Here is a 15293-nt window from a genome sequence, read left to right as displayed (position 1 = left end):
GTGGCACTGCTGGAAGCAAAGCCCAGTCTGCTGATTCCGGGGCCGCTGGATAAGCAGCTGAGGGGGTGGTGGGGTGATTTGAGCCTGAGGTTCTGAAGCAAACCACCACTTCCCGAGATTCATCTCTTCCTCACGCACCTCTTCCGGGGTCCGACACACAAGAGGCAGTCGAGGCAGCCTGTTAGGTGACAGGGTTTGAGAGGCACATTGCCTAGCGCAGCACGAGTTAATGCAATCAAAATGAAGAGCCCCATTTGGTGGGGGGAGCAGAGAGATGTCTAAGACCTGCCTGTACTATGTACCTGGCGGCAGAGGAGGCGATGATGTCCACAACACACACGAAAACAAAGGCGGATGGGACACATCTGTGAAAGAGGGCCGACCTCAAGGGATGGGGAGGCCACAGGGAGCAGGGTGAATCAGCCTGGAGGTGAAGGGAAAGTGTGATCACCTCGCTCCACCCCACCCACAATTCTAGACCGACGATCCCGCTGGGCTTAGGGCACAGTGACTACGTGTGGAGAGCCTGTGGGGCTGAGGAAACGTGCTGTGAGCTGAGGCTAGAATGTGTTTACAGCCAAGTGGCCGTTGGCCCTGAATAATGCCCCACCCCCCAAAGATACCCACACCCTAACCCCGGGAAGCTGTGAATATCATCTCATGGGGCAAAGTCTCTGCAGGTGTGATTAGATTAAGGCTCCTGAGATCATCCCAGATTATTCAGGTGGGCCTAGATGAAATCACAGAATCACAAGGGAGGCAGAGGGAGAGCCGACAACACAGGGAGGAGAGAGTGACGTGAAGCCGGGGCAGGCCGGGGCAGAGAGAGATTGTTAGATGCTGGCCTTGAGGACTCGAGGGATGAGGCCGCAAGCCAAGATACGCTGGCAGCCGCAGAAGGCCGAAGAGGCAGGGACGGATTCTCCCCCAGGGCCTCTGCCAACACCTCGATTCCGACCCCCGTCATACTGATTTAGAACTTTTGGCCTCCGGAACAGTGAGAGAATACATTTCTGTTTTCAGTCACGCTGCTCATGGCTGATTTGTTAGCAGTCCCAGGGAGCTAACGAACCCTTGGCCTCCATTCTGAGGAGGCTGGGATCTTTTATTGCAGGCGATGGGAGTCCTTGAAGCTGCATGAGGCATGGAGTGTCTGTAGGATTGGGATCAAACTGCAGGACGGGGAAGCACGGGTTAGAGGGCGGAGACGCTGGAAGCTTGGGAGCGGGTCAAAGGCTGTGATTCAGCCCCTAAGAGCTGCCGTGGGCCTGGAGGACGGTGAGGCTGGGAGGCTGCAGGGAAAGAGCCCGGGAACTGTCCAGTCGTGGGGACTGCCCTGGATGTGCGCACGTTCGCCGGCAGGCCGCGGCCACCCAGACTCTGTAACCCCCACTTGCTCAGGCTCTGGGCTGCCCTGAGCCTCAGCGGGATTTTGGGGCCCATTTCCCCGCTCGAGTCTGCGGCAGCCTCCACCCTGGACCCATCTGTCACAGCTGATCCACTCACGGCTCTTGTCATCGTTCAGGGTTGCTCTGTTTCTGTTTTTTCTCGCTTCTGGTGTCTGAGGCCAAGCTCCATTGTTAGAAATAATGGCTCCCAGGGGACTGAAAATGCACAAAGCGAGGGGCCGGAAGAACAAGAAATGCGCTGCGGCCGAGCTCGACCCGGAGCGCTGCCTGAAGCTGGGACGTGGCCGAGGGCGTCTGTCTGCTTCAAATTTGCTTTACTTCTTGAGATCTAACCCCAGTTAAGAGGCAGCTCGTGGCCCACGAGCCTTGCACTTCCCCTCACTGGGCCCTCGTCCTGCTACCCTGCCCGCGCGGCTCTGCTGCATCAGGACTCCGGGTGTGGTCCCGGGAGACCCATCCTGGGATCAGGGCTCCTGGGTGCCCCGGCTGAGAGGGGGCAGGAGGAGAGGACCTGGCGCCGAAGCCCCTCGGCGACCACCCATGGGGAGCCTTCCCCCAACATGCAGTCCCTCTGGCCCTGTTTCAAGGCAGAAAGTGAGTGTGGCGGGGATCGGGGGAGGGCGAAAAGGCAAGATGTAGAAGAAACCGCGGGAAAGCGAGACCCGTGACCAGGAGGCGGGAAGGGCCCCTCTCTCCAGCTCAGGCCGGAGAGCTCGGCTGTCCTGCGAAGCAAGCGTCCACGTCCCACTGTCATTCCCAGTGGGAATGAACCGGGAATCCGAGGGTTCTAGGGAAGCTGCGCCTTTCAGCCCCTTCCAGAGAACGATCAAGGCTTTCGGGGGAGGGCTGTATTTGGAGAAAGTCTTTAAAGAGGTAATGAAGTTAAAACGAGGCAACTGTATGAGTTTTCTGGGGCTCCCGGAACAAAGTGTCACAAACGGGCAGCTTAAAACCACAGAAGTTTACGCAGGCCGGGAGTCTGCCGTCAAGGCGATGGCGGGTTTGGGTCCTTCCGAAGGCTCTCGGGGAGCGTCCGTCCTCGTCTCTCTCAAGCTCTGGTGGCGGCCAGCAACCCCTGGGGCTCCCTGCTTGTGGACACGTGACCCCAGTCTCCACCTCCGCCTTCTGTTCTCTGCACGTGCACATTTATTTCCCTCTTCTTGAAGGACACAGTCACGTGGGATAAAGGCCCCTCCTCAAGCAGCATGACCTCATCTCACCTTGGTTACATCTGCAAAGACCCTATTTCCAAACACAGTCCAGTTCACAGGTACTGGGGGTTAGGACGTGGGCATATCTTTCGGGGGCGACACAATTCACCCCAAACGGTGGGGACCCACGGGAACAAAGACAGGACGAGGTCACAACGCAGGCAGGCGGGAACCTGCCAGAGAGGCACCTGGGGCCGTCACGCGGGCGCCCTGGCGAACAGTGGCGTGTGCACTGAGATGGAAGCTGGGGAGAAAGTCCAGTGAGCTGAGCTGGTCGTGGGACGCAGGGGAGCTGAGAGGCTTCCATCTGCAGTGGGGGCCGCCTTCCTTCCTCCCTCCCTCCATCGCCTCCTGTATTTCCTTTTCTTTTTATCGCTTGAAATTTCATTAGAAAAATTGAGCACAGTTTTCCTGCCAGAAAAGAAATGTCTCTGGGCATGGGTGACGCTGGGGGCCCTGAGCGGGTCCAAGCCCCACCGTCCTGCGTCTCATCCAGGAGGAGGCCGGCGCCCACCATCGGGAGAAAACCCCCTGGGCATCCTCTACGGCTGCTACAAGTGCCTCCAAAGATCGGGGTTTCTGCTCAGTGCGGCTGCACTTTCGGGGGTGCTCGTCCCCGATGTCGCGTCTCCTGGGCCACGCCGAGACGCCCACTGTCCCACATCGCGTGGCACCCGTGCCACCCAGCCTGTGGAGGCCGTGTCACCCGTGCAGCCTCTGCGCTGAACCAAGCAGTCCCTCTGGGGCTCACTAGTTTTAGTGAGATGCCTGGGGCTCACAGCGGTTGGCCGAGAGCCACTAAACCCTGGCTTTTTCTTCCAGAAGCCAAGCCTGGCACGTCCAAGGCGGGGTGGGAGCTGGAGGCTTCGAGGGGGCCCTGTGGTGTCTGGACCCAACCTGCATCCGCTGGGGGCATGTGGGGAGGGGTCACCACAGGGCCGCAGACCGAGTCAGAAACCCCAGACGTAGAGGGGGCCCCGCTGCTCCAGCACCAGTGCCCAAGAGGCCCAGAGTCCCCCATCCCTGGAGAGGCCCTGGGCTTCAGGGAAAGGCCTGGGAGGGGAGATGCCGTGCACAGGACGAGTCGGAAAAAATAGGGTGCAGGGCTTGGCATATGCTGTCACGTTCCGGGGGGGAAATACGGGGTGCAGGGAGAGGGGAGCAGGTGGAGGACCCAGCCACGTCCGCCGGTGCACGCAGCCCGCACCCTCCAGGCTCACTCACGGGAGCCCTGAGAATCGGGCCCTGACGATCAGGCTTAACATCTTGGGTGCCCAGGGCAGGCCGCCGAGTCTGACTCTGAGAAGGGCCGCCCTCGCCCTCTGCCCACCCACCTCAGCACCCTCCATCACCCAGGCATCACCTGCACGGGAGTGTCCTCTCCGTCCCTGAGGCTGGGACCCATCTCATCCCTCTTCTGCCTGGTGCCAGTAGCTTCAAGAAATGCTCCCGGAGAAAACTCACTGCTCCTACACGCGCCCCTTTATAACCCTGCCACAGGAAGTGCCTCTCCGACCCTCACCCCTTGGAATATTCGGGGCCGTCTTTGCCAGGAGGGCACAGGTGCTATCTCCCATCTCCGCTCTTTGGGGCTCAGCCTTCAAAGCACCCCCCGCAAAATGGGTCTCAAATACATGCTGGACCACCGCCGCGCGTCCTGCGGGCTCCAGGGGGCATCTCCAGCCGTCTCTGAGTCACGTGTTCCGCTGCTTCTTGTGTTTGCTCTTTTTCTGTTATTAATAGTGATGGTAAGACATCTGAGGCTTACATAAGAAGCTTCACTGAGATCTCAGGGTGTGTGTGACCATGAATTTTGAGCCTTTAAGCGCTGCCCACATCTTGACTCTTCCCCCTGTGAAGCTTATATAACACAACTCTGAGCGCAGACACTTTGGGGGCTGCTCCCCGAAGCGCTCTGGAACCGGTGCGCATGGCAGACGGGCTCCAGACGAGCCGCCAGCCACGCCCGGCTGCTTCTGCCGGCAGTCAGCCTTTACGTAACAAGGAACGATGCTCTGGGTTAGCTGTTCTTGCAAATGGGAATCGCAGGTGGAGAGATTACTGAAGATCTCTAGACGATCATGTCAAATGCACTGCCTCTTTTTCTGTTAGTTGTAAGGCTATAAATGTAAAAACAAAAAAATCCCCAAGGCAGAAGCTGTGGGGATAAAGCCAGCCTGAATCACTGGGTCTGCTAACCGTTCTGCTTACAGAATGAATCAATGCACCTTGCAGCTGGCCTCGGGGATGCCTGACCCCACCTGGACAGCACCCTGGTTCCCGGAGCCTGCAGCTGGGCGGTGGTGACCGCAGGGCGGCGGCCGCTTTTCCTTGCGGCCGTGTTCCCTCTCGGCTAAACCGAGGAGGGTCTGCCTGTGACAGATCGCCCAGGGCCGAGCAGCTCTCCCAGGCTGCACACGGGGGCTGGGGGAGCACAGCCGGCATCCAAGGGACAGAGACAGCAGAGCGGTCCTGGGGCCGCAGGGGAAAGCGACCAGCAGAGCACTCTCCAAGCACCGCTCGTTTCCACAGCAAAGGCTGGTTTCGCCTGTAAAATTATCATTAAGTGCTTGTGGGTACCGCTACCATCCCCTCCAGCAAAACAAACGACCCAGAAGCCCGGAAACCCTCATGCAGCTGGAGAGCACGCGGGCATGCAGGCTGCCCCACGTCACGATCGGGACTGCTGGTCCCAGCGCATCCAAGCGGAGAGCCTGCACTGGGTGGTCACGTCCCCCTCCCCTGCCCTCCCTTCTCACCGCTGTCCTGATGGAGCGCCACCTCCGAAACAGTCGGAGGAGACATGAAAGGCATCTGCGGGCTTTTCTTTGCTGGGAAGAGAGGTTTGGGGGCCGACCTGGGGAACACAGTCACCAGGTATCACAGAGCTGGACACACCCGAGGGGCTGGGCCGGCCCCCCCATTCCACAGAGCACTCCTGGACACACGGCCCTGTGCCTGGAACGATGGCACGACACACAGGGCCACACGTCTCGGGAAGTTTCCCCCAGCCAGACACGGAGATCCGGCGGCTTGAATCCATGACATGCATAAATAATAAACAAACAAGTAAAAATAACACGACCTTCCTAAACGTACACCACATGCCACCCCGTTTCAGCACACATGCTTGAATTTAATCACTGCGGCCCTGTGAAGTGGACGCTGGCTTCCCCCCACCTCACAGACGGAGACACCGAGGCATGTAACTTGCCCGCACGCTCCCGGGTGCAAACGCAGACGAACCCGCCCCAGAATCGGTGCTCTCGACCGTGATGTCATGTTGCTGGTAAACGGACTGAGTGTAATTGAATCTGAAAAGCATCTATCTTCCCTGAACAGTTGACTCCCGTCCCCGCCTGTAACATTTCACTTCATAGACCACACAACCGCCCTGGATGAGCACGACCAGGACCAGGAAACAGGGGAGGGCTTTGGGAACACAAAGTTTTCCAGAAGACACAATAATTCACTATTGCAACAGACCTACGCTTTGCAAACTGAGGTGATAAGAGTGGAGATGATTCAGGTTTAAAAGGTAGCAGGCAAATTCACTGACGAATAAATGGAATGTGGTCCATCCGCACAAGGCAATCTTATTCAGCCTTAAAGAGGAAGGACGTTCTGACATCTGCTACAACAAGGATGAACCTTGAGGACATTAGGCTCAGTGGAATGAGCCAGTCGCAAAAAGACAAATCCTGTATGATCCCACTCATAGGAGGTCCCTAGAGGACTCAGATTCACAGAGACAGAGAGTAGGGTGGTGGCTGCCGGGCGGCTGGGGTGGGGGCACGGGGAGTCAGAGTTTAGTGGGGACAGAGTTCCAGTTGGGAAAATGAGAAAGTTCTGGAGACGGACGGTGGTGGTGGCCGCACAACAATGCGAATGTATCAGCGCCACTAACTGTGCACTGAAAACGGCGAAGGCGGTAAAATGTTATGCTACGTGTATTTTACTATGATTTTTTTTTTTTTATGCGGTACGCGGGCCTCTCACTGTTGTGGCCTCTCCCGTTGCGGAGCACAGGCTCCGGACGCGCAGGCCCAGCCGCTCCGCGGCATGTGGGATCTTCCCGGACCGGGGCACGAACCCGGGTCCCCTGCATCTCAACCACTGCGCCACCAGGGAAGCCCTTTAGTACAATTTTTAAAAATTAAAAAAAATGTTAGGCAGGGCCTCTAAAGCCAACTGAACAGAACGTTCTCGCTCTTCTTTCATTGTGTCAAGACCGAGTTTTCAGAGGTGCTGTGAGTTTCTGTTCAGGCAAAAGTCCCCATCGGGCGATCAGCTTTGGGAATTGAGAAGGAGATGTGGTACCTGGTGGGGTGATGGGGTGGGGGACAGGTAGGCAGGGCTGCGGCCAAGGCAAATAACCACAGCATCGACTGCAGAGGTTGTTTTTGAGATTGGAAACGTCTGGTGCCATTTCCAAGGCACGTGAATGCCCTGTACAGTGACCCACAGCACGGCTGTAAACCCGGTGCCCGGGGAGAGACGGGTGCACTTTTTATACTCTCACGGCTGCATCTTTAAGTGTGCACTACCTTAGAATACTTTTTTCTCAAAAAGATTCAGAACCCTGGCAATGCCAACACTTAACCACGAAAGTGGGAGGAATTAGCCCGATGAGCTGAGCAAGAGGCCGTGGCTCCGTCTCTACGTCTTTCGAGCTGGGCGGCTGACACGCCTCCTGCACCGGCCGCGAGCCGTCCTCCAGGCTGGAGCCCATCCTCTGCCACACCTGGGCGGGGGCTGCCGGGGCCCCCCTCCCGTCTCATGGCCCGTCCAGCCGAAGGGGAGGGGATGGGAGCATGGAGGAATCCTTCACTGGGGCAGGGCTGGGCTGCAGCTGTCTTGACATGGACACCTGAGGGCCCTCTGTGTCCTCTGGGGACCCTCTCAGCCCTTCTTGCCAAAGACCTCCCCCAGTCCCCAGGAGTGCAGCCTGCCACCTGCGAACCGCAAACCCAGGACAGGGGAGTGGGGCCCCAGCCTGCAGTGACCCAAGGCTACCTGTCCACCCAGCCCCTGCTGCCCACTGCTGGGCTTGTGTCGGGGTCCCTGAGGCTGGCACAGGGCTCAGCATCCCAGCTGAGTGTGCAAATGAGGTTCCCAGAAGCTGTCTGACGGGGCGCCCTGCCCGTGCTTTTCTTCCCTGACACTCAGAGCCGTACTCTGCACGTTTCTGAGGCCAAGCAGCTGCTTGGCCCACAAGGGCTCTGGTGAGGCCACTGGCCCTCTCGTTCAGGGCAAGAGATTCGCCTCTGCCGGGTCGGAGAGGGAGGTGCCCTGGGCAGTGGGCCGGGGTCTCGGGGCCTTGGCACTGGCCCCGTCTTTGTGGCTGTCTGTCACAGTGGGCTGGCTCACAGATATGAAACCGGGGACACCAAGGCACTGCGAAGGCTTCTTCCAGAGTCTCCGAGTGGACAGGGCAGAGGGAGGGGGCCGGGGGACAGGACGTGTTTACTGAGCCTCCCCGGGTGGCCGGCTCCGCCCTGGGCTCTGTACAAGTGCTGCCTAGCGCCATCCGCATCACCCCGTGTGGGGCGTCAGCACTGCACCCACCTCACCGAGGAGAAGGTGACCTTTCCGTGGCAGAGCCGGGCACTGAGAGGCTGTCTGTCCAGCACCACGGCCTCTGCCCCTCCACGTGACCGCCGAGAGCAGCTCCGGCCCCCCTGCGCTTAGCCGGCAAGGTCTCCATGTCATTACCCGTCAACCCTGATGACATTAGTGAGGTTCGGGCCTCCAGCCAACCCCGTGCTGGGGCGTCCGGGTGTCAGAAAGTGTCTGGTTTAAGAGGTTTTCCGACCGTATAGTGGGAAGGAGGGGGTCCAGCAGCCTCCCGAGTTCTCCACGACCTCGGGCTAAAATTTGAGAGACTCAGTTTCCAAGAGATCTTATTTGGAAGCACCTGATACGGCATCTCAGGAGTCAGGCTGACTTACTTTAGCGGCTGATCTACTTGTTGCAAAAGAGACTGAAAATGGAGACATCAGTGTTCACAGCCCGGCTCTGGCGCAGCTGCAGACAGAGGGTCATCACAGGCGAGGGGCTGGGTCTTCTCCCCATCACAACCAGCCCTATACCTCCATTTGCACCGGAATCCCTGAAAGGGTATGGAATGACCCCCTTTCTCCAACTTCCCTTGGTTGCAATTAGCTTGTTACCATTTCAATATCTTTTTAAAGCTCTTACATTATGAACATTAAAAGGAGGATAAATGACTTTGCTGGGACTGCGGAGGGCAGTGCACCTGGCAGTGATGTGGGGAGAGGACAGCAGCGCAGAAGCCCAGAGGACTCGCTGGGTCTGCCTGGCCAGGGAGTGCATCCCTGTACAGACGGGCATAGACCCTTCCGGTCGGCAGGCCAGGGATGTTCTGAGCGTGGGGCAAAGCAGGGGCACACGTCTGCGGGCAAAAGGGAATCTCCACTAGGCTTCACCAGGCAGCCAGCCAGACATTCCAGGAGGGGGAAGACATTCCATGAGCCGGGGAGGGACTCCAGGCCCCGCCATGCGGACCGCGCTGGACCAGACGGGGGCAGGTGCACCCTGCAGCAAACAGGATGAAGACGATCGGCCAGCTTGAAGCGCTGGCTCGTGTCTGTGCCAGAGGCAGTGGAGGCTGCCGTCCTCGGAGGGCGCAGAGCCAGAGCAGGGCAGGGCGGCACAGGGAGACTGCGGCAGGGCGGGCAGAGCCGGGGCTCCCAGCGCAGGGAGGAGGGCGGGCCTGAGCCCCGGGGGAACCTTTGGGGAGGGGATGGCAGGCCCGGCCCCGCAGCTCCACGGGGGCTGAGTGCCGGCTTCACGGCCTGGGGTCCCAGGTGTCAACAGGGCCAGGCTTGGGGGAGGGCAGCAGGGTGGAGAGAAGGCCCGGCAGACGGGGGCTTAGCCCCAGCGGGGAAGGGGGCACAGTCACAGGGCGGGGAGAACCAACCACAACAAGGCGCTGGAACTGGGAACAGCCTTCTCTTGACATTTTAACTTTCCAGTGCTCTAACTGCTCTTCCTTTTGGATTTTTCTCATTTGTTCCATTATTTTAGAGCAGAAACAACTTAGTAGAACTCAAGTGGCTGATCGCCCATTAAGACCTGAGTTCCAGCTGCAGAGCGAGGCGGGAACAAGGACGTGGCAACTCACAGAGGCCGAGGGCGGCCCCCCTGACAAGGGGCTGTCCCCCAGGGGGCCGCTAGACCAGGGCGATGCACCAGCAGGCGGTCCCTTTCAACGGCACTTATCGTGGTCTCCAGGGTGGCCAGTCTTGCCCAGATGAGGCCTCTCACCAAACCCAAGCCCAAGGCCAGGTCCGGGGGTCCCACAAAGGCCTCACTCTGCCTCATTCAGGAGGTGGGCAGACCCACGCCCGGACGTGCCACCAGGCGGGACCCCTCAAGCTCCCTGATGCCAAGGGCATTGTCCCGTCATGCCCTGGGCAACCCTGCTGAGCTCATCCTTGCTCCGGACACGGGTGGGAGAAAGGAGCAGGTTCTGAGGTCAGGGGAAGCTGCGGAGAGAAACAGCAAGCCCTCTGGGTAGGAACAGGACGCATCAGCTCCTAGAGCAGAGTCCTCAGAGCTGCGGTGCTGGCTCTCCGGGCTTGGGGGCTCCCACTCCCTCCTCCTTCACCTGGGGCGGGGAGGTGCCAGGTCCCACCCGCCCCCCTGGCAGGTGGAGGCGCAGGCGATGGGGACAGGTGTGCAGAGGTGTTGCGGGCCGCGTGAGGCCGCAGCCCTGGCCATACGGCAGTCCCCGGCCTGGGTCCTCCTGAGGCCACCCAGTCTGCGAGAAGGGCTCCTTCCCCACAACGCCAGTCTTCTCTGAGGAAGGAAACCTCTTCATTGGGCCCCATGTACGGCCGGCATCACAGCCCCTTCCTGCCAGCCGAATCCCGCGGTGTCCTGCCCGTCACCAGGCACCCTGCAACAGCGGCAGTTTACTATCTGTCCCTTCCGGGGGAAGCAGGGGGCAGAGGGGCCATGGCTCGGGGGGACTCACCAAGCTGGATCCCGGCTCTCAGCACATAGCAGCTGCTCAGTAAACTCGTCTGGATAACTAAGCTATTTGCCCTGTCCGCTTGGACTCCTACAACACGCAGCACAACGTGCACCCCCGCGTGACAGCGGAGAAATCCACGGCAGAGAGAGGCTAGGTAACTAACCCGAGGCCGTGGGGCGGTAGTGGAGGCGCTTAGGACAGGACCGCCGTCTGGCTCCTGCCATGGCTGCCAGCCACCTGGGATGCTGCTTCTGTGTAGACCCAGGAAGGACCCAGACCCGGGAAGATAAGCCACGTCTGCCCTCTGAGCCTCCTCTGCACAACCTCTGCAGGAGAATCCGGCGGATGGAACACGGATCCCTCAAGTGGACCCCAGATCCCCGTGGCGGCCTCCCACTGGATACCTGAGCAGGTGAAGTGCCCGTGTGTGCTGGAGTCTCCTTCACACCAAGGAAGCAGTGAACCAGCCTCCCGAGGGCCGCCACGGTTTCTCTAGGAACCTGGAACACCTACGGTACGATCACTACGGTACGTCCTCAGACGGGGACGCTGGCTGGCTGTCCCTAAAGACAACGTTACGTGTGCACCCCAAGCTTTGCTGGAGCCGACACCATCTGCAGAAGCCACTGTTCCTTTTTTTTTTTTTTTTTTTTTTTTGCGGTACGCAGGTCTCTCACTGCTGTGGCCTCTCCCGTTGCGGAGCACAGGCTCCGGACGCGCAGGCTCAGCGGCCATGGCTCACGGGCCCAGCCGCTCCGCGGCATGTGGGATCTTCCCGGACCTGGGCACGAACCCGTGTCCCCTGCATCGGCAGGCGGACTGTCAACCACTGCGCCACCAGGGAAGCCCCAGAAGCCACTGTTCTGCCTGTTATCTTCTTCTTCCCCGCTGGGGCCCTCTCTGGGGGGAGCGTGGAAGGACCAGGAGCCGGGGCACTGGACAGACAGGGAGCAGAAACAACGTGGGGGCCGCAGGAGGGACGATGGGCGGACAGAACGGCACACGCGTCAGAAGCGGTACCTGCCTCATCCCCTGACTCCGACTCCGCGGGGCTCTCCCCTCAAGAGTGACCTTCCCCGGAAAGGAGGTGGGATGGGGATAAAAGAGAGAGAGAACACGACTGCATGCTGGGAACTTTAGGAATTAATCCAGTGCCTGGGACTTTAAGAAAAGAAACCGCAGCCGTTGGAAGCCTTGCTGTGGGAGCTCTCAACCCAGGATTAAAGTCCCAACAGCGCTGCTGGGTGTCGAGCGCGAGGTGAGCGCGGGGTTATGACTTGCTGGCACATGCCTGGAAACCCAAATGATCCGGTTCTCCCCCAGGGCTAGAGATGCAGCCAGGAGCCCCCAACAGGGCCGGCAACAAAGGCAGAGGGCGCACAGCAAGGTCAAGAAGCACTGACACAGATGGCAGAGGTCTGAGGACCACTGTCTCCCTCCCCCCTTTTGTATTAGTTAAAGGGCACGGACGAAACAGAGAGAGAGCATCGCGCCCGCTGTGTTCCAGAGTGTTCCAGGCACTCTGTCTACATGGCCTCCTTCACTGCGCACGAGAGTCTATGAAGCAGATGTTTTTGTTCCACTTTACTGACCAGGAGGCCAGCTCAGAAGAGCCAAGGGTTAGGTGCCCAGGATCACAGAAAGTGGTGGAACCAACCCTCAACATCAGATCTGGCACCCCCGAGCGCAGGTGCCCGCGGCCTCCCAGGGCCACCTGCAGGGCTGCTTTCGTGGAGGTCACCCAAACCTTGAGCATCTCGGCCGCAAAATGCCCACAATGACGGCTGAGCTGAGCCCGCCGCTCACCTTCACCTCCCTCCAGACCCTCTCTTCCACTTTTCAGCCACATCCCACTGAATTTCTCCGGGAGACCTTTGGGAAGTTCTTGGGAAGGAAGTGTCACTTCTGATGGTGACAGCATCTCATCTCACCTCTTTCCAAAGATAAAAAGGGCCAATCTTGGAGAATTCTCCTCTGCTGGGGTAGAAAGAGCGTGTGTGCTTGTGTACGTGTGTGCATGCGTGTGTGCTTGTGCTCGTGTGTGCATGCGTGTGTGCTTGTGCTCATGTGTGCATGCGTGTGTGCTTGTGTACGTGCGTGCATGCGTGTGTGTTTGTGTACGTGTGTGCATGCGTGTGTGCTTGTGTACGTGTGTGCATGCGTGTGTGCTTGTGTACGTGTGTGCATGCGTGTGTGTTTGTGCTCGTGTGTGTTTACATGTGGTGCGTGCACATATTTTTATGTGCGTGCTGTGTGTGAACGCATGTGCACACGAGCGTGCCCAGGTGTGTGCATGTGTGTCCATGCTGGGGCAGGGAAGTACTCAGCGGAGGGCCCTTTCTTCCTTTGGGGAGGCTCTTAAATTCCTGTGCGGTCACAGGTGCCCAGCCCTGGAAGTCCGGGGACCTGGGGGGAGTACTGCATCAGGTCACCACCTGCCCTGTGCTGATGAAGTAAGAGGGGGTGGGCCACCTGCCCTTGTTTCAGCTGCTTCCTGTTCCCCGTTATATGGTTCCAACGAAGCGGGCTATAGTGGGAGAAGGGGAGCCCATACTTCTCCTTTCCTGGGATCAAGCAGGGGATGGGCTGAGAGTGAGGCGGCTGGCAGAGGCTTGTGTGAGAACCGGAGACACCCGAGCCCCCGAGGCTACTCCGTGCCCGGCTGGGGCATCTTCCCCTGCTTCCCAGCTCCCCGAGGCTACTCCGTGCCGGGCTGGGGCATCTTCCCCTGCTTCCCAGCTCCCCGAGGCTACTCCGTGCCGGGCTGGGGCATCTCCCCCTGCTTCCCAGCTCTGGGTGCGCCACCTTGAGAAGATCAAAGTGAGCCGCGGCAGCTGCAGGGTTTCCCTGAAACATGCAGCTGAGATTTCGGAGCGTTTCCCTCCCTGGGGCCTTCCCTGTCCCCCGCGCCCAGGACCTTACGGGGAGCTTGGAGAAGCCCGCTCCCAGCCAGCTTTCTTATCGTCCCTCTCTGCCAGTGAGAAGCAGGAGATGCTCTGAATGTAAAGCTGGTCCAGAGGGTCACCCAGTCTCTCTGCGGGCCCAGGAGGTAGAGCAGCCCCGGGGTCACCCCCTGGCGGTCAGAGCCGGCCACCTGCTGGGATGGGTAACTGAAGGAGGTGGGGGATGAGCAGTCCCTGCTGAGCCAGCCTCTACCGACACCCCTCCGCCCAACCTGCTCCCTGCTGGCCGGGAAGCGGTGCCCGGTCCCCAGAGGGGCTGCGAGCTCCAGGCACCCTCCCTGTCTGAGGACTCTGCCCGGCAGGTCTGCCCACCGGCTCCCGGGGTGAGTGTTCCACCGGAAGTAAAAGGCTTAACGGACCAGCCTCTGAACGGAGGAACTCAGCCTAATCAGATCTGTTACAAAGAAAGCTCTGCCCACGAAATGGAAAAAATCCCCCCTTGCAGTCGCGCCTTTCCACGGGGCCGCGCGTGGGGACACCTGCCCCGCAGAGCCCCACCAACCCCCGGCCCGAGTTGTCGAGGGCCGCAGCGGGCTCCACGGATGCCGGTTCGCTCGACCGCCGTCCCCTCCCCCGCCGGCGCCCCCTGGCCGGCCCCCACCCGCCTCCGGGACCCCGCGCTGTCACCGGGGAGGGGCCGCCGCCGGGCTGGCACCACAGGGGGCGCGCCGGGAGGGCGCCCGCGCCGGGCTGGGAAGCTTGGGGAGGGGGCTACCTTCTGAATGCGTCCATCGATGTCCAAATAGATGGCCTTGGGCCGGTAGCTGGAAGAGCCCGTTCCCATCTCGACGAGCGCTGCACTTGGACTTTTTACTGTACTTTCTCGACGCCAGCCGCCGCGGGGAGGGCGGAGAGTGGGAGGAGGGGGTGGGTGGCGGGAGGACGCGGGGACCAGCCAACCAGCGCGCCGCTGCGGCCCGTGCCGCCGGCTCGGCCCCTCCTCTCCCCGCCCCCTCCTCCTCTCCCCCACTCCGCCTTCCTCCCTCCTTCCTCTTCCCTCCCCGTTTCTCCTCTCTCCCTTATCTTCACTCCCTTTTCTTCCCCTCCCACATTAAGGCGCACCCCCTCATCTTGCCTTTGAGTCCAGCCGCCTTGGGGACAGGGCCAAGCAGCCTGTCTCCAAGTGCCCTCTGGACAGGTGCTCATAGCGAGCGACACCCTCTGGCTGCAAAGCTGGTCACCTCCCCATGTGACCAGATTCCCATAGCGACCCCCTCTGGCTGCAGGGGGCTGGTCACCTCCCCAGGTGGACAGTTGCCAGTTGGGACTCCTTTGCCGCAGGTGGGTACTCCATCACCTGGCTGGCACGGGGCCGTACGCTATTTGTGGTCGCGACCTAAACCCAAGCACCACTTAACGCTAGGAGAATCCCCCTGGGTTCCTGCTCTCCCTGCTGTGAGTGCCGTTCTCATTAGTTTCAACAGGAGATGGGAAAAGTTTCTTCTCCATGTACCTCCTTCCCCTAAGTTTTCTGTACATCCTCGAGAGTGAAAGCTTTTTCCAGCTGCACCCAGAGCTGAAATGGCAATTTGATTTCTGTCCTTCATGTAGCCAGAGCGAGGATTACCCAGCCACCAGTTATTTGCTGGTTTCAGCACTGTTCTGGTTCCCACCCCCCTTGTTAATTGCCACAGGGAGTGTGGGAAAAAAGGGAGGGATTGCAGGCAGCTCTTGACCTGCAGGTCACAGCGGGGGCTGCCTTTGCAGC

At 59.9% G+C, this 15293-nt stretch overlaps 1 protein-coding gene across 7 annotated transcripts in view; it reads right to left on the bottom strand.

The window, feature by feature from the left end:
• PDE9A (phosphodiesterase 9A) overlaps positions 1-14624 on the bottom strand; it is a 97816-nt gene extending 83192 nt beyond the window's left edge. For all 7 annotated transcript variants that reach the window (XR_013828445.1, XM_079922055.1, XM_079922056.1 and 4 more), the window contains exon 1: positions 14301-14624. Coding sequence is in view for 6 of the 7 variants with exons in the window: in XM_079922055.1 (XP_079778181.1) it covers positions 14301-14369 (69 nt within the window). In the remaining variant the exon portion in view is untranslated. The remainder of the gene's footprint in view (positions 1-14300) is intronic.
• Positions 14625-15293: the final 669 nt, after the last annotated feature.

Source organism: Stenella coeruleoalba (assembly GCF_951394435.1).
Source record: "Stenella coeruleoalba genome assembly, chromosome: 5".
NCBI classification, from domain to species: Eukaryota; Metazoa; Chordata; class Mammalia; order Artiodactyla; family Delphinidae; genus Stenella; species Stenella coeruleoalba.
The sequence above is the reverse complement of the archived record's forward strand: the minus strand, read 5'-3'. Positions and strand labels throughout refer to the sequence as shown.